Here is a 25,278-nt window from a genome sequence, read left to right as displayed (position 1 = left end):
TTGCAGATCACCGTATCTTTCCCTGCCACCTCGAGGATCTGCTCCAGCCAGAATACACCTCCCATTTAAGAGGTAATACAAAGGAAATATTGAGGTATAGAATATAAAAGCAGGGAGGTTATGTTAGAACTGTGCAACACTAGTTAAACACAATCTGAATAGTGCATACACTTCTGGTCAACGCTTGTATTGGAAGGAATGGATGTTGTTTAATTGCACAAGGTGATCCTGCATCCATTTTCAGGGGGTATTGAATTCTGCTGCTGTTATTTTTTTCAGATATCTCTAATTGTTTTTGTTTTCTGTTTCCTGAAGGTGTTGGTCCTGCATTGTATTCAAACTCGAGTATCTTCTCCACCCCAAAGACTAATGCCGTTGTTGGTCTTCAACACACTTTAAGTCAACCATTGCTAATCTCTCATCCACGTCTTTTGTCATTTTCAGAATTGACTATTCCAGTGCTCTTTCAGGCCGTCTCCCATCCTTCAGCTTCTGTAAATATCAGCCCACAATACGACTTATATCCTACATTGCACAAAGTCCACTCTCAAAGCAACATTTTCATTGTTGACCTACATAGAATTCTGTCCCCCCCCCATCCCACATCACAAATTTAAAATTCTCACCCCGTAGAATGGGGCTTTGAAAATTTCATACACCAGAAGACCATAAGATATAGGAGCAGAATAAGGCCATTCGACCCATCGAGTCTACTCCGCCATTCAATAATGGCTGATAAATTTCTCAATCCATTCTCTGTCTTTTCCCAGTAACCAATGATTGCATTGTGGACATTGTCACAGTTATTTAATTTCCTGAGAGAAAATTCTGAACTTCAGAGCTCCAGAATATTCATCCAGCATCCTCCATGTGCTCCTGGATTGCAACCTCCCACCAAAACATTTTTTCCTTCCATTTCAGTAACAGGATGTTGAAATCATTACTCCCCTGTGCCAAACACTGACTGAAAGCAAAATTGCTGTATAATGGTACTTTCAGAACAATATACCGTTAGATTTTTCACGAGAAAGCATTACATCATTGCAGTACAATCTACTTTGGGTGTGTTGAAGGCGGACAATCCCAAACTCATTCCACACCATTCCCACATCATCTTCTATTATTGTGATTACTGGAACTGGTGGGTAGCTTGGTCTGCTCTTTTTGACTCTGATACTAGGGTGAAGCTCACAATTAGGAACTTAAATTGAGTACTTGTTCCAATTAGTAATACATTGCAGTTCATATTTTGCTCCCTATCAGTACAGATAAAATTGTTCACCTCATTCTTTTTTTTTTGTTTCAGAACTTTTTGATAATTACATGCAACAAGATGCTCATGAGTTTTTGAACTACTTGTTAAACACCATTGCCGATATCCTGCAGGAAGAGAAAAAGCAGGAAAAACAGAATGGACAGCTACATAATGGCTGTATCAACGATGACAATGGCAATGACGTACCAGAACCAACTTGGGTGCATGAAATGTTTCAAGGAACATTAACTAATGAAACCCGATGTCTTAATTGTGAAACTGTAAGTTTGGCATTCAATAAACTTCATGATTTCTGAATTTGTCAATTAACTTTTATTTTCCACTCCTTTCATTGTCTGTGGTTGCTTGAAATATAGGGACATCATTTAAGCTGCTGCGTTAGTGCTAGCTCCACATTAGAATATCTATCCTTCTGCTATTTTGCCACTTTATCCCAGATTCTTTAACATTTTTCTTGTAATTCCTATGTCGTTGACTCGGTTTGATCACCCTTGGGTCTTGTTTTTGCTTTAAAAACAGATGCACGCTTCCATTCATTTAACTATCCACAAGTGTCCCAGAAAGAATAAATCTCTGGTGCATTCTTTTGTTGTATTTGAGGAGAAACTGCTTTCAGATTATTGTATTACTACTGCTAGTAACTTTAAATTTTCCCCTCTTCACAGGTAAGTAGCAAAGATGAAGACTTTTTAGACCTTTCTGTTGACGTGGAGCAGAATACTTCAATTACACATTGCTTGAGGTATGCTGAGTAAAATGTTAAAAGATATCTAACTTTAATTATTTTTAGAAATCAGAATTTTTTGTTATCAAGTTAAACAATCAGACTAGATGATTTCTAGATGTCGTTTAAAATATCTAGGCTAGAATTCTCCCAAAAACAATTCTAAGTGCCGAATTTGAGTAAAAACTGGAGTAAATCCAGCTGCTTTTTTTCGCAAGATTTTCAAAATGAATCCCACACTCTGCATCACAGAGAGCCCCTAGCGTGAATCTCGTTAAAAATCAGTGGGCGGGGCCTATTCTCACCCAGGAGGCCGGCAGCATAGCGCTCAGTAAGCCACTGTGCATGTGCTGATTTGTCATAGCGGAGATGGCCGCTTGCGCAGTAGCCCGCACTGCCGGCCTCCGGATTGCTGGCCAGCTCAGTAGCTGGCCATCCCCACATCGCTGGCCTCCCAGATGTGATGTGGAGATGCCGGCGTTGGACTGGGGTGAACACAGTAAGAGTTTGAACAACACCAGGTTAAAGTCCAACAGGTTTATTTGGTAGCAAATACCATTAGCTTTCGGAGCGCTCCGAAAGTTAATGGTATTTGCTACCAAATAAACCTGTTGGACTTTAACCTGGTGTTGTTCAAACTCTTACTGTGTTCCTCCCAGATGTGTCCAGGCCAGCAAACCCCTCCCCCCACCCCCACTCCCGCCGGCAGTCGTGATCAGTCCTTCCCTCTGTCATCGATCCCAACTGCAGAGTGGCAGCGGGGCCCCACACCCCCACTGATCTCCCCACCCCTTTGTCACTGCTTGATGCCTGGTAGACAGTGCCAAGGTACCCCCAGGCTTTGCCCCTTGGGCAGTGCCAGGGGGTCAGGCTGGCAATGCTTGAGGGGCACACCCCCTTGCCCCCGACCTCCTCGAGGGTCTTCATGGTCCCCCATCACTCCAATGGGGTCTGGTCGCCAGTTCTCCATTAATGGGGAGCTGTTGTAAACCCTGTTGGAGTGAAGCACTCCTGGCTGGGGGTGGGGGGGAGGCTGCTAATTGGCCTGCTAATGATATTCAAATCAGCTTTGCGCTGATTTGTGGTGTGGAGCTGGCGACGCCAGAAATCCAGTGGCTGGAGACGCACGGAAGCTGTGACGTCCAGCGGGAAGTCCGCTACATGGCCTATGCTTATGTACCCTGGCAGCGCAGCGGGCTGGGAGAATTCCCCCCCCCCCACCCCCAGTCAATTATCATCTTTTAAAAATTGAATTTATTTAAAATTGAATTTATAAGTATAGAAGATAAATGCAAGATCTGCCTTTTCTTGCACAGGGGGTTTAGCAATACAGAGACGCTGTGTAGTGAATATAAATATTACTGTGAAGTATGCTGCAGTAAACAAGAAGCTCAGAAAAGGTAAGAATCTATATATATATATATATATATGTATTGTTTTAACTAACATGTTTTAATCCATTATTATGACTGTCGGAGTTGATTATTCAGATTCTGATAAAAGAAACTAACTTGAAATTGCAGGTCCTTTTCTGTATCAAATAGAGAAATGCATAGTTGCAGTTCTTTGCAGTTTTCTGAAAAAACTGAATCATTTCATAATTCTTTATATTCCTTCAGGGTTGCTTTTAGATTCGTCATTGTTCCAAATTAGTAAAAATCAAATGATACGTGAATGAAAGGAGAAGATTAAGTGTCCTTTCTGCAATGGAATTGCTCTAAAGGGAATTGAATAAGTTGCATATAATCATGAAACCAGTGTTGTTGAACTCATTATAGACTGTGTTGTAGATTGCTTTCCTTAAATTTATTTTCCAATGAGGAACTGATGTTTCAGCATTCTTTTTTAACTTGAATAATATACGCTGCATGTTCCCTGTTTCTGCTACTACAAATATAGAAATGTATAAAATAGGAACAGGAGTGGGCCATTCAGCCCTTCGAGCCTGCTCTACCATTCAATGTGATCATGGCTGATCCTCTATTTCAACGCCTTGTACCCAAGCTCTTCCCATACCCCTTGATATCTTCAAGAGTCTAGAAATTTCCTTCTTAAATATATTCAGTGACTTGACCTCCACAGCCTTCTGTGATAAAGAATTCCACAAGTTCATCGTCCTCTGAGTGAAGAGGTTTCACCTCACCTCAATCCTAAATGTCCTACCGCATATCCTGAGACTATGACCCTTTGTTGTAGATACACCCAGCCAGAGGAAACAACATCCCTGCATCCAATCTATCCAGCCCTGTCAGAATTTTAAGCGTTTCAATTGGATCTCTTCTTATTCTTCTAAATTCCAGTGAATACAGGCCTAGTTGACCCAATCTCTGCTCATACCAATCCAGGAATTGGTCTGATGAACCTTTGCACTCCCTTTATGGAAAGTATGTATCATTTCTTGGATATGAAGGTCAACATACCATTTGCCTTCCTAACTGCTTGCTGCACCTGCATGTTTGCTTTCAGTGATTTGTGTACTAGGATACCCAAGTCACCTTTGTATGTCAACATTTCACAATCCATCACCATTTAATTAATACTCTGCCATTCTGTTTCTCCATGCAAAGTGAATAACTTCGCATTTATCCATGTTATACTGCATCTTCCATGCATTTGCCACTCACTCAACTTGTCTGCATCACCTTGAAGCCTCTTAACATTCTACTCACCACTCCCATTCCCACTAAATTTTGTGTCATTGGCAAACTTGGAAACATTGCATTTATTTTCCTCATCCAAATCATTGATGTATATTGTGAATAGCTGGGTCACAAGCACTGATCCCTGCGGGACCCCATTAGTCACTGCCTCCCACTTTGATAAAGGCCCATTGATCTCTGTTTGTTTTTTTGTCTGTTAATCAATTGTTATATTACCCCCAATCCCGTTCACTTTCATTTTGCACGCTAACTTCTTGTGTGGGACGTTTTTTAATCAAAAGCTTTCTGAAAATCCAAAGACGCAAAAAAACTTCAGTAGGCTTGTCAAACATGATTTTCCTTTCATAAATTCATGTTGACTTTGTCTAATCCCATTGATATTTTCCAAATGTCCTGTTATCGCATCCTTTATAATAGGCTAGCGTTTTCCCTACTGATGTTAGACTAACCGGTCTGTAAATCCTGTTTTTTCCCTTTTAAGATAGCATGATTACATTTGCGACCCTCGAATCTACAGAATTTTGAAAGATGACAGCTATCACAATTAGTACTTCCATGGCCACATCCTTTAGTACCATGGGATGTAGATTATCAGGCCCTGGAAATTTACCTGCTTTCAGTTCCATTAATTTCTCCTCTCAATATTTTTAGTAATTTCCTTCAATTCCTCCTCCTCACTGGATTCATAGTTCCTTAGCATTTCTGAGAAGTTATGTGTGTCTTCCTCCATGAAGACAACTCCAGTAGTTGTTTAATTGCTCTGTCATTTCCTTGTTATCTGCTATAAATTCTCCTGTTTCAGACTCTAAGGGACACTTTTATATTACATTTACTCTCATACTCTCTTTTTCCCTTGTTAATCAATTTCTTAGACCTCCTTTACTGAATTCCCAATCCTTAGGCTTGCTACCTTTTTCTAGCAACTTTATGTGACCCTCCTTTCGATGTAATACTATCCTCAATTTATTTTGTAAGCCATTGTTGGGCCGCTTTTCTTGCTGTTTTTTGTGTCAGAAAAGGATGTGTAACTGGATAACGCACACATTGGTCTGGTCAAGTAAAAGCAAAACTTAAGGCACCAATGTTCTCTTCGACTGAGTCTTCAGACAAAACTGCCCGATTGGTTTTTGCCTGTCAGAAATAGCCTCTGATTTCAAGGTGTCTCAGATCCACAAATCTGTAAAATGATAAGAATTGGGGCTGCTCATGAATTGGTCCAATGCTAAGTGTTCATCTCATTAATTTCCAGTATTTTGGTTTTGTGCAATTGCTGGGAAGAATGTTCACTCCATTCAATCAAGAAGCTTCACGGTTCTGCATCGGTTGTCATTGCTTGCTGCAGACAATTTGCTCTTTGTCATCAAATATTGGTGATGAGGAACAGATTCACTGCAAACTGATGAGCAGAACTGCTGTAGTAAATATTCTTTACTTGCTTCAGATGTCAAATTTAGTTTATTTGCAAGATGTTTCTAGAAATCCTAAAAATGACCAGAAGTGATTCCTCTGGTTGCAATTTCAATAATTTTGAGTTGTTTTAAGGATCACTGTAATTACTGTAGTATTACTGTAATTGCATTTATTTAATTCACCCTTAAAAGCTACTGAAAACCATATTATACATTTCTCGTCTTAATATCAAGTGGTGTAGTTCAAGTGATCTAAGGTCATTTTAAGCATTAAATTCCCGCTGTACTTTTTTTTAACTTTGCGTAGCTCCAATTATTGGATAATGCAAAAATATACCTGAATTATCAGGAAAAAGCCGTACATGATTATGCAATATTAACTCTTAGGACATTCCAACCACCTTAGACTGGCTGCTTTGTTTATTTGTCTTAATTGCATATAGTTAATACCACAATAAAATAAAACATTTAAATCAATCTAGCTCACGCATCTTTATCTTTTCAGTTTGTTCCCCATTTTCCCTCTATTTACTTTTGTCTTCCACAACTCACCTGAGAAAAGCATTGACTGACTGAAAGCTAGCACTTAAAAAAAAAAAACAATTTTCAGTCCCTTTGAGAACTTTTACCTAAAGTGATTTTCTAGTTTCCAAATACAGAAATATTTGATCGGATGGTTTGTTTTGCTATGTTGTTAGAGGTCTAATGATTGTATTTTTCCATGGTGCACCATGGACTTCTACATAAATGGAAATGTTAACAATTCATGCATCTTGGTGGTTGGACAGGTTGATTTTTTTTTTCTTTCAAATTTAGATCACATTTGTTTAAGATTATGCTCTTGATCAGCTATTCTCCTGAGGAAGGATAGGAAGAGTTTAAGAGGATTGATGGACTAGTTTACCTAATCTTAAAGGTGGCGATTCTTTCAGCTAGCTATGCACACTGAAGAAACTAATCAGCCCAGGACAAATGCAGCGATTTCAGGGATATCACCATGTTTTCTCTGTTCTCCCTGTGCTGTATACTGATCAGTTCTGTGGTGCTTTTAAAGCAATGAGCTCAGGCAAATTGATTTGGTCTTGGCCTGCCCAGAACAAGTTAAATATCTGTCTTCCTGAACTGTGCAGGTATTTCTAAGCTGACTACTGTAATGAATATCAGTTTTTTTTATCTAACAGATTTTATGCAGCAGTGTGCTTTTTTTCAAAATAAGTAGTTGCTAATGCTGAGCACATAAAAATGTCTTCCTGTTAGTTGTATAATTGGTGAGAAATCATTTACTTAGAAGTCCAATGTACTAAATAGCTTTGGAGTGGTAAGTACCTTTATTAGAATCAATTAAACTTCAGGACAATGTTTATCTGGTAGATATAAAGGGACAATAACGAGAACAAGCTTAATCTGTCCAAAAGATGTTATTAAACCACAGATAAGTTTGGTAGCATAAACAGTTGAACAACCACATCGCACTAACAGATGTCATTTGGATGAATTAAGATTTGGTGAGGAAGAGGGCAGGGAACGTGGAAGAGCTTTTTAAAAAATTCATAATTTAACCAATAGGTTCAGCAGTGTCTTTACTAGTTAAGCTTTACTGTGAAGGCATCTTGCTATTGTGGAATTGTATCACAGTATTACTGTCACTGCTAGACTACAAGGGCTAGACTTTTGTCTGTTCCATTTGGGCACAAAGTAATGGATGGATTGAATCATCAAATGGTTACAGCACAGAAAGAGAGTGCAGTTTGTCATGTCCATGCCAGCTCTGTAAATAACGTGCAAATTAAAAAACTTGACTCTAATCTGATAGGCCTTTTGAGATTATCAAAATATATTATATTTGTCACATAACCCTTTGTTATTTTGCAGGATGAAAGTAAAAAAACTTCCTATGATTTTAGCTCTTCACCTGAAGAGATTCAAATATATGGATCAATTACATCGATACACAAAGTTATCCTACAGAGTAGTCTTTCCTCTAGAACTCCGACTATTCAACACATCAGGCGATGCCACCAATCCAGACAGAATGTATGACCTGGTTGCTGTGGTGGTACACTGTGGAAGGTAAGCACTAAATGTTCTGTTCGCATTTAAGGATACGAGAAAAATCCATCAAAGCATTCTCTTTTGGGTACATACTGTGCTATATCTAGGACTCTGACCAACCCATTTCATCCCTGAGGAAAGGGGCAGAAAAGACCTTGCCAATCCCCCACAACTCCCCAAACAAAATAAAATCAAGTAAAATTCCAGAATAGCTCTCTGCCCAGCTGAAGGATGCGTTGTTAATGATGGAATTGTACAATTGCATTCGGCATCTCTGAGCTAACAAGGGGAAAAAGTAACCTGGATTTTTGTTTCTTATCGCAATCCACTAAACCTCTCTTAGAAAATGCACATTCATGAATGTAAGATGAGAATATGAGCAGGCACATGTTCAGCAGTGTCTTTACTAGTTAAGCTTTACTGTGAAGGCATCTTGCTATTGTGGAATTGTATCACAGTATTACTGTCACTGCTAGACTACAAGGGCTAGACTTTTGTCTGTTCCATTTGGGCACAAAGTAATGGATGGATTGAATCATCAAATGGTTACAGCACAGAAAGAGAGTGCAGTTTGTCATGTCCATGCCAGCTCTCTGCAAGCGCAAATTGGCTAGTCCCACTCCGCTGCCTTCCCCTGTAGTTCTGCAAATCCTTTTTGGGTAATGATACACTTGTATTGATTGTAATTTATGAATGTGCTTTATCCAAATGCCCTCTCGCTCAAAAACTATATTTGCAAACTCGTACTCATATACAAATGTATGTCTCTCACTTGTATATACTGCCTGGGAACCTCTTGTCATTTTAAATTGCTATGTTCGATTTTATAATAGAAAATGTCACTGAACTTTCTACTCTAATTGCACTCTTCCCTCTGTGTAGATGATCTGCATCATCTGCCCCACTCCTTCCTGCCACTACATCTATAAAGTGTAATGATGAACGAGTAACACTTGCACTATATTCCATATAATCCCAGTGCAGAAAAAGGCCATCCAGATGATCGAGTCTACACTGACTCTCCGAAATTGCATCCCACCCAGGCCCTTTCCTCCACCCTATCCCCGTAACCCCACGCATTTACCGTGGCTAATCCACCTAACCTACATATTTTTGGAAACTAAGGGGCAATTTAACATGGCCAATCCACCTAACCTGCACATTTTTGGGTTGTGGGAGGAAACTGGCGCACCCGAAGGAAATACATACACACGCAGACACGGGGAAGAACGTGAAATTCCACACATACCCAAGGCCAGAATCGAACCTGCGTCCTTGGCGCTGAGAGGCAGCAGTGCTTGCCACCGTGATGCCTGATATTTCATTCAAAGTTTGAAAAGTGCCCAATAGTAGTTGTAGATATTTTTCTGAACTTCCATTGTGTCTAAAGGGAACATTTTCAGCTGTGGTAATACATAGGTGATTGAAGCCAGTGGCGGTTTCAGCACTTTTAGCTGATGAGTTAAGAATATCACAAAGCATTTTGAAATGGCTTTAAGCATCTTTTTTCTTATTGCATATTGGTACTAGTTTACAAAATGAGCTTGGCAGTAATACTGTAAATTAGTTTTTTATTATCTGAGAACTGGATCAAAATCTATTGGAGCCTCCTTTAATGACAGCCTATAATCTAATATTTTGTTAAATATAACACAGGTTATCTGTATGTGATATAGCCAACAGCAGTCTTTTGAGACTTAAAAAATCCCTTGTAGCAATTTTTTTTGTGCAAAGCTGATTAAACCTTTAAGATGTGGATTAATCACTATATCCTGGGCTCCCTGCCAGATTTTCTGGCAAAATCTAATATGAGCTGTGAGGAGAAAATGATGGATAGGCAATTTCATCTTCAAAAGCTAGAATTTTACTGCAACACTTATTCTCAACCCTTGTTAGTATAAAATTTATCTGACGCTACAGAAACATTAAAGGGAGATTTTGTGCTCATGCTAATTGTTTCTTTTCTTTAGTGGTCCTAATCGAGGGCATTACATTGCAATAGTAAAGAGCCATGACTTTTGGTTGCTGTTCGACGATGATATAGTAGAGGTATGTTTATTCAAAGTTATTTCGTGCAATTAGTACAGTTTTGGAAAGCAACTTTTATGTGTCCAATTGTATCGGTGTGATTTGATTATGCTGCGAGATTGTCAAATATTGCAGCTAATTAAGAACATTAGTTTACCATTATACTTGAAACTTGAGTGGGGTGGCACAGTGGCGCAGTGGTTAGCACTGTAGCCTCACAGCGCCAAGGACCTGGGTTCAATTTCCGGCTTGGGTCCCTGTCTGTGTGGAGTTTGCATGTTCTCCCTGTGCCTACATGGGTTTCCTCTGGGTGCTCCGGTTTCTTACCACAGTCTGAAAGATATGCTGGTTAGGTACATTGACCTGAACAGGCACTAGAGTATGGTGACTCGGGGAATTTCACAGTAACTTCATTGTGGTGGAAACCTACTTGTGACTAACAAAATAAACTTTAACTTTGAGTTAAAAAGAGCATGGACATTTGTATGACTCTTAATACCATATCTGCAAATGTGTTATTGATGCAGTTGTTAACCAATATATCTGGGATCTTAACAATGTTAGCTGATAGCAGGTCAGGTGAATTTTTCCTCGCTATTTTTTGGAATATGCAGAAAGCTAATAAAGATGTTGTAACTGAATTGGAAGATCCCAAAATGGAGCTCTGGCCCAGAAGACTGTAACTTTTTACTTTTTTTTATAAAACATGGAGGAACAGAGTCATAGGACTGTCAATTTGTTTCAACAACAAAAAACATTATTATACATGAAAATATTGGATTACGATACTTTGCTTTCCACCCTTATTTTAACAATTAAACACAGATTTTAAGATTAACACGAATTACAAAGTAGATCTTAAACTACAATGATTCCATTAACACACAGTCCCATTTAAGCATGCAGATTGGCTGTGGTTAAATACACGCACTTTCTCTGAACTCGAGTTAGTGTCTGTGGATTTCATCTCAGAATCCCCCAAGATGATTGTCACAAAAGCTTTCAAACTCCACCCCCAAAATCTTGTCCAGGCTTTTCAACTCATCCTTTAGGATTTCTTTGTCTTGATTGCTGTACAAACTGTTCCAAGTTTTAAAGTTCATTTATTAGTGTTGCAAGTAGGCTTACATTAACACTGCAATGAAGTTACTGTGAAAATCCCCTAGTCGCCAAACTCCGGCACCTGTTCGGGTACACTGAGGGAGAATTTAACACAGCCAATCCACCGAACCAGTACGTCTTTTGGACTGTGGGAGGAAACCGGAACACCCAGAGGAAACCCACTCAGACAGAAGGAGAACGTGCAGACTCCGCATAGACAGTTACCCAAGCCGGGAATCGAACCAAGGTCCCTGGTACTGTGAGGCAGCCGTGCTAACCACTGTGCCACCTTGCTGTGTTCGCAATTGCTTAAACTCTCAATTCCCAGACTCTTATTAAAATGGCATCAAATATTTGCGTCACCTCTGGTGTCTGCTGTCACACTTTAAAACTGGCTACTGCAATTGCCCCTTTAACTCAGAGCGCTTTGTTTACTCTTCCTTGAATTCTTCTGAACAATACCTTGGTCTCTGTTCTCTTAGCTCCAGTCGTCTTAAACATTCTCTTAGCTCCAGTCGTCTTAAACATTCTTTATGTCCAAATTTCCTGGTATTCTGGACTGTAACTCCTTCCTTAAGAAGCCTGCAGCTTTGCAACTCTTTTTTCCTGTCCAGCTTCTCCTGGCAGAGTTGAAAGATGTTTACTCCCCAGTGTCCTGACCCCAACTGCAATATATCCAGCTAAAACTTAAAAGCTTTTCTGCCCTTACAAGGGCCTTGCTAAGGATCCCCTGCTGCTACTATTTATTCTTCATGCCATAGCCCCCTCTAGTCATGTTAGAAACAAAGTTGGAACTTAACCAACCCTCACAGATACAAACACCTTTGTCTAGCATGAATCTAACTACAGGTTTTACTCTACCCTTTCAAGCACAGAGACATTATATTAAGCCCACTTAAAACTATACCTTCTAATATTTATCAATACAAATGTAAATCCCTTAAAACTACCTTTCTTTTCCTAACAAGGGAAAAGAAAAAAATATATGAAAAGCTGAGAGTATGTACCCTCACTAAAGGGGGAGAAGTCTCAAAGTGGTAGATTTAAAAAAATAGAATTCTTGATAGCTCATGAAACTTCTCTGAACTCAGATTAATTTTATGCCCTGATTTTATATAAATATAGTTTGTTTTTAAAATGGAAGTTCTCCAAATTACTTTTGAGCAATGGAATCTCAATATTTCATAAAACCATAAGATATCGACAGAAGTAGGCCATTTGGCCCACTGTCTCTGCTCCGCCATTCAATGTGATCATGACTGATTTGATATGATAATTCTCAACTCCACTTTCTCGCCTTACCCATAACCCTTGATTCCCTTATTGATTAAAAATCTGTTCATCTCAGCCTTGAACATACGTAACCCAGCATCTACAACCCTCTAAGGTAAAGAATTCCACGCATTCACTATCCTCTGAGAGAAGAAATTTCTCCTCACCTCTATCTTAAATGGGTGGCCAGGGAGATTATTCTCCCTGGTCCTAAACTCTCTTTGCATCTACCCTGTCAATCCCCCTGAGAATCCTGTATGTCTCCGTAAGGGGACACACAGGATTCTTCTAAACGCCAATGAGTACAGGCCAAATCTACTCCATCTCTTCTCCATTCCTGGGATTTACCTAGTGAACCTTCTCTGGACTGCCTCCAATGCTTTTCATTAGGTAAGGAGACCAAAACTGTTCAGTGTTCCAGGTGTAGTCTAACTAGTGCCTTGTATAATTTTAGCAGGACTTCTCTATTTTTATACTGCATTTCCTTTGAAATAACGTTCCCCCATTACCTGCTAAAACTTACAAGCTACTTTTTGTGATTTATGCACAAAGACCTCCATTCCCTCTGTGCTGCAGCTTTCTCCAGTCATTCTCCATTTAATTAATATTCAGCTCCATTCTTCTTCCTACCAAAGTGCATAATTTCACTACATTATATTCCATCTGCCAAGTTTCTGCCCACTCGCTTAACCTATCTATATCCCACTGTAGCCTCTTTGTGTCATCCTCACCACTTGCCTTCCCACTTATTTTTGTGTCATTCGTAAACTTGGCAATAGTACATTCACTTTGCTCGTCCAAGTCATTGCCCCAGCACTGATTCCTGTGGCACGCCATTAGTTGCAGGTTGCCAACCTGAAAATGTCCCTCTTATCTCAACTCTCCTGTCTTCTATTAGTTAGCCAATTCTCTATCCATGCTAAAATACTGCCCACAAAACCATGGGCTCTTTTGTGGGTTATTTTTGTGTCATTCGTAAACTTGGCAATAGTACATTCACTTTGCTCGTCCAAGTCATTGCCCCAGCACTGATTCCTGTGGCACGCCATTAGTTGCAGGTTGCCAACCTGAAACTGTCCCTCTTATCTCAACTCTCCTGTCTTCTATTAGTTAGCCAATCCTCTATCCATGCTAAAATACTACCCACAAAACCATGGGCTCTTATCTTATTAAGTAACCTTTCTAATGAACTCTTAACATTTTCCCAATGTCAGATGTTAAGCTAACTGGCCTATAGTTTTTTTTTGTCTTCCTTTTTAAATAAGGGTGTTACGTTGGCAGTTTTCCAATCCTCTGGGACTTTTCCAGAATTTAAAGATTCTTGGAAGATTACTATCAATGCATCCACTATCTCTGTGGCTACTTCCTTGAATATCCTGTGATACAATCCATCAGGTCCAAGAGACTTATCAGCCTTTATCCCCATTAGATTCCCTAGTACTTCTTTCCTGGTGATTGTTATTGTATCTATTTCCTTACCACCCACTCCCAACACCACCACCACACTTGCCCTTTGATTATTTGGTATTTTTGGAATGCTATTAGTATTTTCTACTGTGAAGACTGACGTAAAATATTCATTTAACTGCTGTGCCATTTCCTGATTCTCCATTTTACTTTCCCAGTTTCATTCACTAAGGGGCCTATTTTTTTTATATATTTAAAGAAACTGTTATTGTCCGTTTTTATATTACTTGCTTGTTTATCCTCCTAGTTTATCTTATCCCAATCTTCTGGCCTATCATTAACCTTTGCCAAATTGCAAGTTTTTTTTTCAGTCTAATACTATACTTCTTAGGTTAGCCATTGTTGATTTATCCCCTTCCTCATTGGGATATATCTTTGTTGTCATGAACTATTTTGGTAAATGTCTGCCATTGCTGATCAACTCCTTTTCTGCTAAAGTCCTTTTCTAGTCCACTCCAGTCAACTGTGCCCTCATTCCTTTGTAATTATCCTTATTTAAGTATAGCACAGTTGTTTCTGATCCAAGTTTCTTATTCTCAAACAAATTGCTAAATTCTGGCATATTATGATTGCTGTTTCCTAGGTGATCTTTTACTCTCAAATTGTTTATTAGTCCTACCTCATTACACATTATCAAAACTGAAATAGCCTGATCCCTGGTTGGATCCACAACATATTGTTCTAGGAAACTGTACCAAATAAACTCTAAATTCTTCCTCTTGGCCATGTCTGCCAACTTCATTTTCCCAATTCACATGAAGATTAAAGTCAACCCTGATTAATGTAGTGCCTTTATTATTCTCCATCCTACAGTATAATTATTGTTGGAAGGTCTATAGACTACTCCCACCAATGCCTTCTTCCCCTTGTTATTTCTTACGTCCACCCATATGTATTCTACGTCTTCCAATCCAAGATCATTTCTTACTATCGTATTTATTCCATCCCATACTAACAAAGCTACCCCATCACCCTTTCCTTCCTACCTCTCCTTACAAAGAAATCACATACCACTGAATATTCAGTGCCCAGATTTGATCTCCTTGTAACCATGTCTCTGTAATGACTATGAGATCATGCTCATTAACCTCAATTTGTGTGGTTAATTCATTTATTTATTTTGTGCCGGATACTAAGGGCCTGTTCAAGTGCTGTAATTTTCTTTGTTTCTTTTAGTTCAGTCGGGCAGCATGGTCGGTGCAGGCTTGGAAAGCTGAAGCGCCTGTTCCTATGCTGTAATTTTCTTTGTTCTTTACTACATGCATTCAAGAGCCATTAATTTTTCCTTTTTACCATTTTTGTTACCCCTTTAACCCTATTTCCCCTCTTTTTTTAATGCTTGTACACTCTGTCCCTTCCTGTCGCACTCTGGATATCATTACCTAAATAGCTGCCTTGCAATGCTGCCATATCCTTTTGCTTTGTAAGCCTATGCATTCCCTCTCCAGAACCATTTCCCTTCTCTATTTAGTTGCAAAACCCTCTTATGCAGTGTGCAAGAACACTGGTCCCAGCACGGTTCAGATGTTGGCTGTCCCAATGGTACAGTCCTCACTTTCCCCAGGACTGATGCCAATGTCCCACAAACTAAAATTCATTTCTCTCACACCAGTCCTTGAGCTACATATTCATTTTAATGTTATGTACTCGATGCTAAATTGCACGTGGCCCTGGTGCTAATCCAGAGATTATAACCTTGGAGGTTCTGTTGTTTAATTTAGTGGTTCCCAACCAGTGTGCCTGGTGTGCCTTGAAAAGATTCAAGATGATTCAAAATTCATGTAATTAAACTAAAACTAACCTTTGTCTTCAGCTCTGTGGTCAGCAGCGTCAAGATCCAAAGAATCTTGAACCTCCTGCGCATGCACCAGTTGGTTTAGATTTTTAATGTTGGTTAGGCCCGTGTGCATGACCAATGGGACTTGGAGCTGAAGACAAAGGTCCCATGCACCCACACAAAAAGCAAAAACTCAAAATGAGGGCAAATTCCCTTGGAGCTGCGAGAGAGACAGGGAGTGGTTTAAAGAGCGGTTTTTTTAAAAAAACAGGCGAGGGGATGGGGGAAGTTAAAAATGAAGTTCCCAATAAGGGAAGAAGACTGAAAAAATAGGAGGTGTGCCTCAATTTTTTTAATAGTATGGAGGTATACCATGGCATAGAAAACCATTGATTTAGTGTCTAGCTCCTCAAACTCTCTATGCAGAACTTCTTTCCTCGTTCTACCTATGTTGCTGATGCCTACACGGACCGTGATAATAGGATTCTCCCCCTCCTACTGTAAGTTCTTCTCCACCCCAGAGCAGATGTCCCGAATCCTAGCACCAGGCAGGGAACATGACCATCTAGATTCTTGCTCCTTCCTGCAGAGTGTGTCAGTCCCCTACTACCACTAGATTCTTAAGTGCTCTCCCGACTTTAATTGGCTTCCAGCACCACTGTGTCATGGTCAGTCAGCTCATCCACTCTGCAGCACCACTCTCATCCAAACGAGCTGAAAGAACCTCAAACCTGTTGGGTAATTGCAGAGGCTTATATTCCTCCCCCTTCTGGGTCCTCTTAGCTGCCACAGCTGCAGTCACACCCTCCTGCCCCCTGACCACTTTCCAAACCAGAAGATTCGATCCTGGGGTCATGACCACCTCCTGAAACAAAGCTTCCAGGTAACTCTCTCCCGCAGTGTCCACAGCTCAGTCTCCAGTTCAATGAATCTTGAGCCAAAGCTCTTCAAACTGCAGACACTTAACTGCAGATGTACTTGTCCTGGGTAGCAATGGTATCCACTAGCTCCCACATGCTGTAGCCTTGACGCATCACCACCTGTCCTGCTATACCAATGAACTGTAATTACTGAATTATTTTATTCAGTTATTTATTTTAGATATTTTTAATCTTATCAAAAACCCCAGTACTATTTTAAACCTTCACAACACAGACCTTGACCACTTAGCAGATATTTACATAGGAACAACCTGTAGCTATTCAGTTCTTTAAATCTACTCTCCTCCATTCAATGAGCCCATGGCTGACCTGTACCTCCACTTTTATCCACCTTAGCTCCATATCTCTTGACATCTATATCTATCAAATCAAAAATAACAATCTCAGTTTTGAAAGCACTAACTGGCCCAACGTCCACAGCTTTTGGGGATTTCTAGAATGTCAGTGTTTAATTTGTAAAATATATATGTAGACTCTTGTGAAATACTTAGCACAGCTCCATCCTTTATCTTATGTTTGAGCATGTTAGGCTTCACTGTTCTGGAAAAAAAAAATTGTAGTACAACTAAATAATGTATAAACTTTGTTAACCAACCCTTCAGAACATCATTATTTTAATGGAGGCTTTAAAATATTTTTTTTAAAAGGTGGTGGTAGTAGATTTGATAACCTTCAAAAGGAACATGGATGTATACATAAAAAGGAAAGATTTTCAGAGCTAAGGAAAGGAGCCAGAAAGTGGGCCTAATTAGTAGCTCTTTCAGTGAACCAGGATAGGCCCAAAGGGCTGAATGCTTTCCTATATGAATCTCTGTGCCTTTGCAGGTCTAAAAGTCGCTTTTTTTGTGTTATTAACTGTACCAAAGTATAAGTAGCTCGATTTGAAAAAGTGTGGTTTTTCTGTTGTCTGGCAAACTTTCAAAGCATAGTTCTAATCGCACTTCAATGTTAAACAGTAAACAGAACTTGTCAGAATTTCCCATCTTTGACAGAAATCCATACATAGTACATTTAGAAGTGATTCTTTGTGTTTGATTTTTTTAAAATTCTGAAGTGAGAGAAGATGGAGAAAAGATTGTAGGCTGCCTGTTTGAAATATTCTGCTGAACTACTGTACAATTCTTAAATATTGAACTTATCTTGATTGGTGTCTTTTCGATGTCCCTCCTTATTCTGGCCTTTGTTCTGCTTTAGAACTGGGTAGAGACAGAATAAGAAGTCTAACAACACCAGGTTAAAGTCCAACAGGTTTATTTGGTAGCAAAAGCCACTAGCTTTCGGAACAGGCTGTTCCTTCGTCAGGTGGGTGGGAGTTCTGATCACAAACAGGGCACAAAGACACAAACTCAATTTACATGAATAATGATTGGAATGTGAGTCTTTACAGCTAATCAAGTCTTAAAGGTACAGACAATGTGAGTGGAGGGAGCATTAAGCACAGGTTAAAGAGATGTGTATTGTCTCCAGACAGGACAGCTAGTGAGGTTTTGCACATCCAGGCAGGTTGTGGGGGTTACAGATAGTGTGACATGCACCAATATCCCGGTTGAGGCCGTCCTCATGTATGCGTAACCTGGCTATCTGTCTCTGCTCAGCGACTCTGTGCTGTCGTATGTTGTGAAGGCCGCCTTGGAGAACGCTTACCCGGAGATCAGAGGCTGACTGCCCGTGCCCGTTGAAGTGCTCCCCAACAGGAAGAGAACAGTCTTGCCTGGTGATTGTCGAGCGGTGTTCATTCATCTGTTGTCGTAGCGTCTGCATGGTCTCCATAATGTACCATGCCTCAGGACATCCTTTCCTGCAGCATAACAGGTAGACAACGTTGGCTGAGTTGCAAGAGTATGTACCGTGTACCTGGTGGATGGTGTTCTCGCGTGAGATGATGGCATCCGTGTCGATGATCCGGCACGTCTTGCAGAGGTTGCTGTGGCAGGGTTGTGTGGTGCCGTGGTCACTGTTCTCCTGAAGGCTGGGTAGTTTGCTGCAGACAATGGTCTGTTTGAGGTTGTGCGGTTGTTTTGAAGGCAAGAAGTAGGGGTGTAGGGATGGCCTTGGCGAGATGTTCGTCTTCATCAATGACATGTTGAAGGCTCCGGAGGAGATGTCGTAGCTTCTCCACTCTGGGGAAGTACTGGACGACGAAGGGTACTCTGTCCACCTTGTCCCGTGTTTGTCACCACACAACCCTGCCACAGCAACCGGATCATCGACACGGATGCCATCATCTCTCGTGAGAACACCATCCACCAGGTACACGGTACATACTCTTGCAACTCAGCCAACGTTGTCTACCTGTTACGCTGCAGGAAAGGATGTCCCGAGGCATGGTACATTGGGGAAACCATGCAGACGCTACGACAACGGATGAATGAGCACCGCTCGACAATCACCAGGCAAGACTGTTCTCTTCCTGTTGGGGAGCACATCTGCGGTCACGGGCATTCAGCCTCTGATTTCCGGGTAAGCGTTCTCCAAGGCGGCCTTCATGACACACGACAGCGCAGAGTCGCTGAGCAGAGATTGATAGCCAGGTTCCCCACACATGAGGACGGCCTCAACCGAGATATTGGGTTCATGTCGCACTATCTGTAACCCCCACAACCTGCCTGGACTTGCAAAGTCTCACTGGCTGTCCTGTCTGGAGACAATACACATCTCTTTAACCTGTGCTTAATGCTCCCTCCACTCACATTGTCTGTACCTTTAAGACTTGATTAGCTGTAAAGACTCACATTCCAATGATTATTCATGTAAATTGAGTTTGTGTCTTTATGCCCTGTTTGTGATCAGAACTCCCACCCACCTGACGAAGGAACAGCCTGTTCTGAAAGCTAGTGGCTTTTGCTACCAAATGTTGGACTTTAACCTGGTGTTGTTAGACTTCTTACTGTGTTTACCCCAGTCCAACGCCGGCATCTGCACATCATAGAGACAGAATATCCAGTGGAGTTTCATGATGTCCAATGGTGAGGAAGTTCTGATCCTATATTGCTTCCAGTCAGCAATTCAGTAACATACAATGTGGCAGCAAAGCCAGACTGAGGCACAAAAGAAAGGGTAGCTTTACCTTTTCAAAAAATATTTTGGAGCAATAGTGCAGTTAATTTCTGTTTACTGTACTTCACTTGCAATTCTGCTTCACAAAATGACTGATCAATTACACTTCAAAGATCACTTGCTGATTCTGAGATGAAGACTTTGTTCATGTGTTGCTTCTAAACCTTGTTGTAAATCACGAGGAGTAATTGCCTTAAGTCAAGGGTATTGAGGGATATAGGTCGAAGGTGAGTAAATGGTGTTGAAGTATAGATCAGACGTGATCTAACTGAATAACACAACAGGCAAAAGGGGCTGAATGGTCCATCCAGTAATTCTTACATGTTTTCCTAATAATCTACATTGTATATATTATTTACAACTACAGTGATGATTCCATCAATTAAACAAAAAATCTAGTCAAACATTGAGGGTGAAATTCCTCTCGGCTGGTAAGGCAAAACAGGTGACCTGTTTTATGCTCTGTCCAGTCGCTTCTGATTTACTATTACCATTTTATATTGCTGCTGAAGACAAATTTCACCCCTATTGATTTGTCAAGAAGAGAGTTGCCCCATCTGACAGAGTAGGTTATTATTCAGCTGTAGTAAGTGAGGACTTTTGACAGCGAGACATGTACACAGGTATTTCTTTATTTCATGTGTAATATGTTTACTACTGGGGCAGAAGCTTTGACTTGTGAGATATTTGGGTACATCATTACACTAAATTTGTTTCTTAGACAGCTATTAGAACTGAACTAAACTCTGCTCTTTTAAAAAAAAATTGTTAACAATGTTTATGTTGTCTACCACACAGAAAATAGATGCGCAAGCCATCGAAGAATTCTATGGACTGACATCCGATATCTCAAAGAACTCTGAATCTGGTTATATCCTTTTCTACCAGTCCAGGGATTAAATGGATGTAGAATGCAGGAGAACAGTTCCACCTCATTCACTTCCCAATGCTCACCTTTGCAGAAACAAGGCATTGAGACCATGCAAAAGAAAGAGGATGATAGAATGTTTCAGTCTTGTTTGCAAAGCTTGGGTCACACTAGAGTAATACTGAATGTAATGGTAAAGCAAAAATATCCATGTAAGCAGAACAGTTTTACTCATTGTGAAAGCACATTGAAATAAAGCTGTAGCAGCTGTGTATAAGGGACGCTGTGTAAGTGACACTGAACTGATGCTGTGATGTCAGTTCCAGAGCTCAAATCGACACAAGAGAAAATGATGCATGCTAAATGCATACGCATGAAACCAAAGTGAACTGATGTTCAATCAGATTGATCTCTCTCTGGCTTCATCCTGTTGGCTTTTTAATTTATATAATTTTTACATTCTCAAATTTGGGAACTACTGGGATTACATTTTTTTCCCTTTTAAAAATAAATGACCAAAAACAATGACAGTTGATATTAACAAATTTGAACAAAATTTCCCGCCAAAGATGAATATGACATTGTGGATTATGTAAGGTGTTTACACCTCTTAAAACATATTTGACTGGTATCTAGCCTTGCAATTGTATCTACTTTCAATTTCCACAAGGTAAATATATAAAATATCAGCAGACTTGGTGTCAACTTGCATTAAGTTCAAGTATTTCTTTTGTTTTACCATCTATTTACACATTGGCACTCTATTCACACAAAAAATCTGGTGCTGATTGCTGGATAGTGATCTAATGCACAAGGAGCATTAACTGCGAGTAGATGTTAAATGCAGGGCAGGAGCAATGGCAGGCAAAGAGTTGTAGAGCCTTGTAAATATTACAGTGAAATAATTTGTTAGTGTCAAAGAATTAAATGCGTTTTGTAAAGTATTTTTGTTATCCCAGAAAAACTGTAAAGTGACGGTGTTATAAAAGTAATTCCAATTTGCTTTTTGACTCCATGCATATATAACATCATGAAAAAGTAAATAGACCATATTTTAAATGTCTCACTAAAGTGAAACACTCTACTGTTCTGCCATATTGGAGTGTGCACTAATTATCTTCTGTTGTATATAGTATGTAGATAATTTGATTTACATGTTTAAGATCCATCAGTTTCTTTATAAACCATTTCAGTTCCTATAAATCTTTGGTTGTTCGCTATTATGTATAATATAATTATTCTTCATTGTAGCATCTTATAATGTCTCCTGCATTAGTTGTCTGCATTGCTAACCTGCTCCAGCACACTTCAGTGTAATAATTGAAGTAATCAACTTGTTTGCCTGAAAAATATGGTCCATGTTCCTAAGCGCTTAGTTGAACTCACAGTCACAGATGAATGTAATATCTCAAGCTCCCGTTTAGACAATTTGTACATTCAGATCTGTTTTGCATTTCTGTTTATGGGAATCCAAGTACTCTGTTCGTATGGTACCTATAAATTTGTAAGTTTTATGTTTAAAAAAAAATCCTACCTCCCATATTAATTTAAAATCTGGTCATGTATTTGAATCAAACTGATTATGAATTCTTGCTTGCCGCCTCCTTGTGGTGCACACTAGCCCATGCCTCTGACATATGGTTTGACAGTCTGACTAATTGTCCTGGTTTAAAGCCAGAATGATGTGTAAGTGGAGGTAGATTAATAGCAGTTCAAATTCAGTAGAATCTGAACACCCATTCTGGCTGGTGACCTAGATGAATATAGAAGGCAGATTAAAATTAATTTTAAAGTGGCTTGCATAAACTTTAAAGTAGGATTTAAGACCAGAATCACTGTTCTAAATGAATCAGGTGGAGAACTTTACCACCTTTCTCTTGTACAGTACCTAATATCAATACTTTTAAATCCTGTGAAAAAATGTCTATCTGCTGCTAAACTGAACTTTAATTCATCGGAGAACATTCTGTAGCTTTTAGAATAATGCTTTTTTGACCTGTTGGCTCAGGAAATGCTGTGGTCGTAACATTTGATGCCATTTAACCCTTAGCATTTACCTTTAGGTATTTTTTTGAAGGAGAATAGTATCATGTTATTAAGGCAAGGTGTAAACTTGTGGGGGCAGAAGTTCAAATGACTACTTCTAAATGGCTGAAGTGCCCAAAATATTTTTTTTCAAAATTGTATTTTTTCATTGAAATCCGCTAGGCATTCTTTAAAGTGCTTTGATCAATCCCTTGTATTTCCTGCATTAAAGTTCACCTTGGGATTCAAAAATAGAGAAGCCATGTACATTCAGTTTTTTTTTCTGCTCCTCCTCTTCTTCTCCCCACTTTCGTGTTTAGAAGATGATATGCTTAATGGTTGCTATATATAGTTTCAAAAAAAGCCTTCAATTGTATCAAAAAATAGTACTTCATCATTAAAAAATCGGTGATTAATTCAAATTTGTTAGAATATTGCAGCATTATGCATTTATTCCTGTATTATGCTCGGGATTTGTAAAAAGAAAATAGAGAAATGTTTTTGGGTGTGGATGTTAATGAATATTAGGAATTGGTCCGGCTACTGTGCAGTAGTTAAATGGTGCAGAGTTCAGTTTTGGACATTTTAAGTACAACAAAATTGCATTTTAGCCATCAGAAATCAGGGTGATAGGGGGGGAAAAGTAACCAGTAAATAATGGAACTGATTAATGTCTTTGTCGAGAAGCTCTTTGGGACACAGCAGCTGAATATTTTGTATATTGGGTCAGAAATTTCTACAGAAAAAAGTATGTTCTTTGATAGCATAATATTGTATGTATATATATTGAAAAATTACTCTAAATTATAAATTGCACTTTTGATACTGATTTTTAGGTGTATTTAAAGGGTTACATGAGATGGCCTGTTGTTTAATTATGTTTTTGTCTTACAGAAATAAAAAAAGATAATTTACAGGCCTAAAGACTGCTTGAATTTTATGTTTAACTTGTAATTACACAAATTATTCTTCAAGTCAATCTTTTTAACTCCCAGTTGCATTATATTTGAAAAGAGTATGTTTTGTTTAACCTCTGCTTTAGACACTGAGCATCTGCATTACTTTCACATTTTTGTGTAGTTGTCAAAAAGAACTTAATTTTTTGTCAAATGACTTCATGTGGGACTAAGACTTATATATTTCAAAGATCTCTGAGACCTCATTCAGAGGGATGATCAATCTGGAATTGCAATCGATGTCAGCCACATACATAATTTAATGTTCATTGTTTAAATGTATTACTAGCAGATCTCATATGGTGTTGTTTGCAGAGAGTCACTGAACATGCAATATACATTTGAAAGCATATATATACTTTGCTGTCGACAAATCTGATCTGTTCTAACACTTATTGCGAACTAGTTGATCTGTCATTGGGAGTTAGGACCAAGTATAGTCTTTAGGTGAAGCAGTTTTATAAGTCAGAAGCTAATTAGACTAGAGCATGCAACCGTCATTCAGTTCTCATTTTAAAGTCATATTTTACCCATTCCCATCATAAATTCTTAAATGTACATTTATAATGGAATAATTAATCTAAACTTGTGCTGTAATTACACCCTCCTACCTATGGTAGTGTTGTAGTGCCTTCCCAGTGTGGAAGATGGGTTGGTTCATTAGAGACTCAAATTTATATCAGAAATTATATAAATGTGAACATTAGAATTTAGAATGGGAAAATATTAAGGCTTTTAATATGTTAAAAATCTTGTTTGGCAATGCACACGATCAAATGTGGCTGTTCTATAATCTCTTTTAGACTGCATGATAATTGGACCAGATGTCACAATTTTAACTCATACATTCTTTTATTTCTATATTATCCTATATTTATAATGTAAACCTGTCATGCTGTAATTACATCCTTCCACCTATGATGTAGTGCCTCCATTGAGTGGGTGTTGCGAGGGGAAGGAAGTTTAATTACAACCCAACAACTTTTCATAATAAATGTTGACATAAGAATGAAAGCAGGGTAATAAGACAGGGGTTGTGCAGATAGGAATTAAATCCAAATAATTATACTGGAACCTTACTATATGAACCATCAGTGGCATTCTGTAAATAAACATGTATCAATTTTATAATGAAAATTTACATTAAACATTGATAATCTTAAATGTTATTGATGAATCCCAGGAAGCTGTACACACTGCACATATCCAGATGCAGGACCCATGTTCAGCTATACATTTTTAGCTAGCATGGTGACACTTCAAGAGTAAGGCCAGGCTTTTGGAATTTAGCCATCATGGTTTGTAATGAACCAATTAAATTATTCAAGATGTTTTTATGGGGGAAGATTGCCTTTTTTTCACCAATTGAAATTTCTAATGCCCAAAGTAATGTTTAAAATAGAATGCTAAGCTAAACATATCTCTCAGTAGCATGGTTGGATTTACCCACTTTTATTTTTAAATTGTGTTTTTAAAGCCTTCCCTGCTCACAGGCCTCTTCCAAAAGCCTTACATTATTCTTGAAAGTGTCACCATGCTAGGTAAAAACGTATTAACTGAAAATGGATCCTGCAGTGTGTAGTCATCTACAGGGGCTCTGGGACAGTGTGAAGAGGACAATCAAAAGTTTGTCTTAGCAAGGATTCTGCAATCCAAATGGTAAGA

The 25,278-nt window shown here is 39.1% G+C and overlaps 1 protein-coding gene across 1 annotated transcript in view; it reads left to right on the top strand.

Moving 5' to 3' along the window:
• The window catches only part of usp12a (ubiquitin specific peptidase 12a), a 51,820-nt gene extending 28,244 nt beyond the window's left edge, over window positions 1–23,576 (top strand). Inside the window, exons 4-9 of the mRNA XM_078222178.1 lie at window positions 1,307–1,536; window positions 1,942–2,018; window positions 3,317–3,400; window positions 7,942–8,139; window positions 10,092–10,170; window positions 20,563–23,576. Of these exons, the coding sequence (XP_078078304.1) occupies window positions 1,307–1,536; window positions 1,942–2,018; window positions 3,317–3,400; window positions 7,942–8,139; window positions 10,092–10,170; window positions 20,563–20,664 (770 nt within the window). The 3' untranslated portion in view covers window positions 20,665–23,576. The remainder of the gene's footprint in view (window positions 1–1,306; window positions 1,537–1,941; window positions 2,019–3,316; window positions 3,401–7,941; window positions 8,140–10,091; window positions 10,171–20,562) is intronic.
• The last annotated feature ends 1,702 nt before the right edge of the window (window positions 23,577–25,278 follow it).

This window comes from Mustelus asterias, chromosome 10 (genome assembly GCF_964213995.1).
Source record: "Mustelus asterias chromosome 10, sMusAst1.hap1.1, whole genome shotgun sequence".
Taxonomy (NCBI): domain Eukaryota; kingdom Metazoa; phylum Chordata; class Chondrichthyes; order Carcharhiniformes; family Triakidae; genus Mustelus; species Mustelus asterias.
The sequence above is the reverse complement of the archived record's forward strand: the minus strand, read 5'-3'. Positions and strand labels throughout refer to the sequence as shown.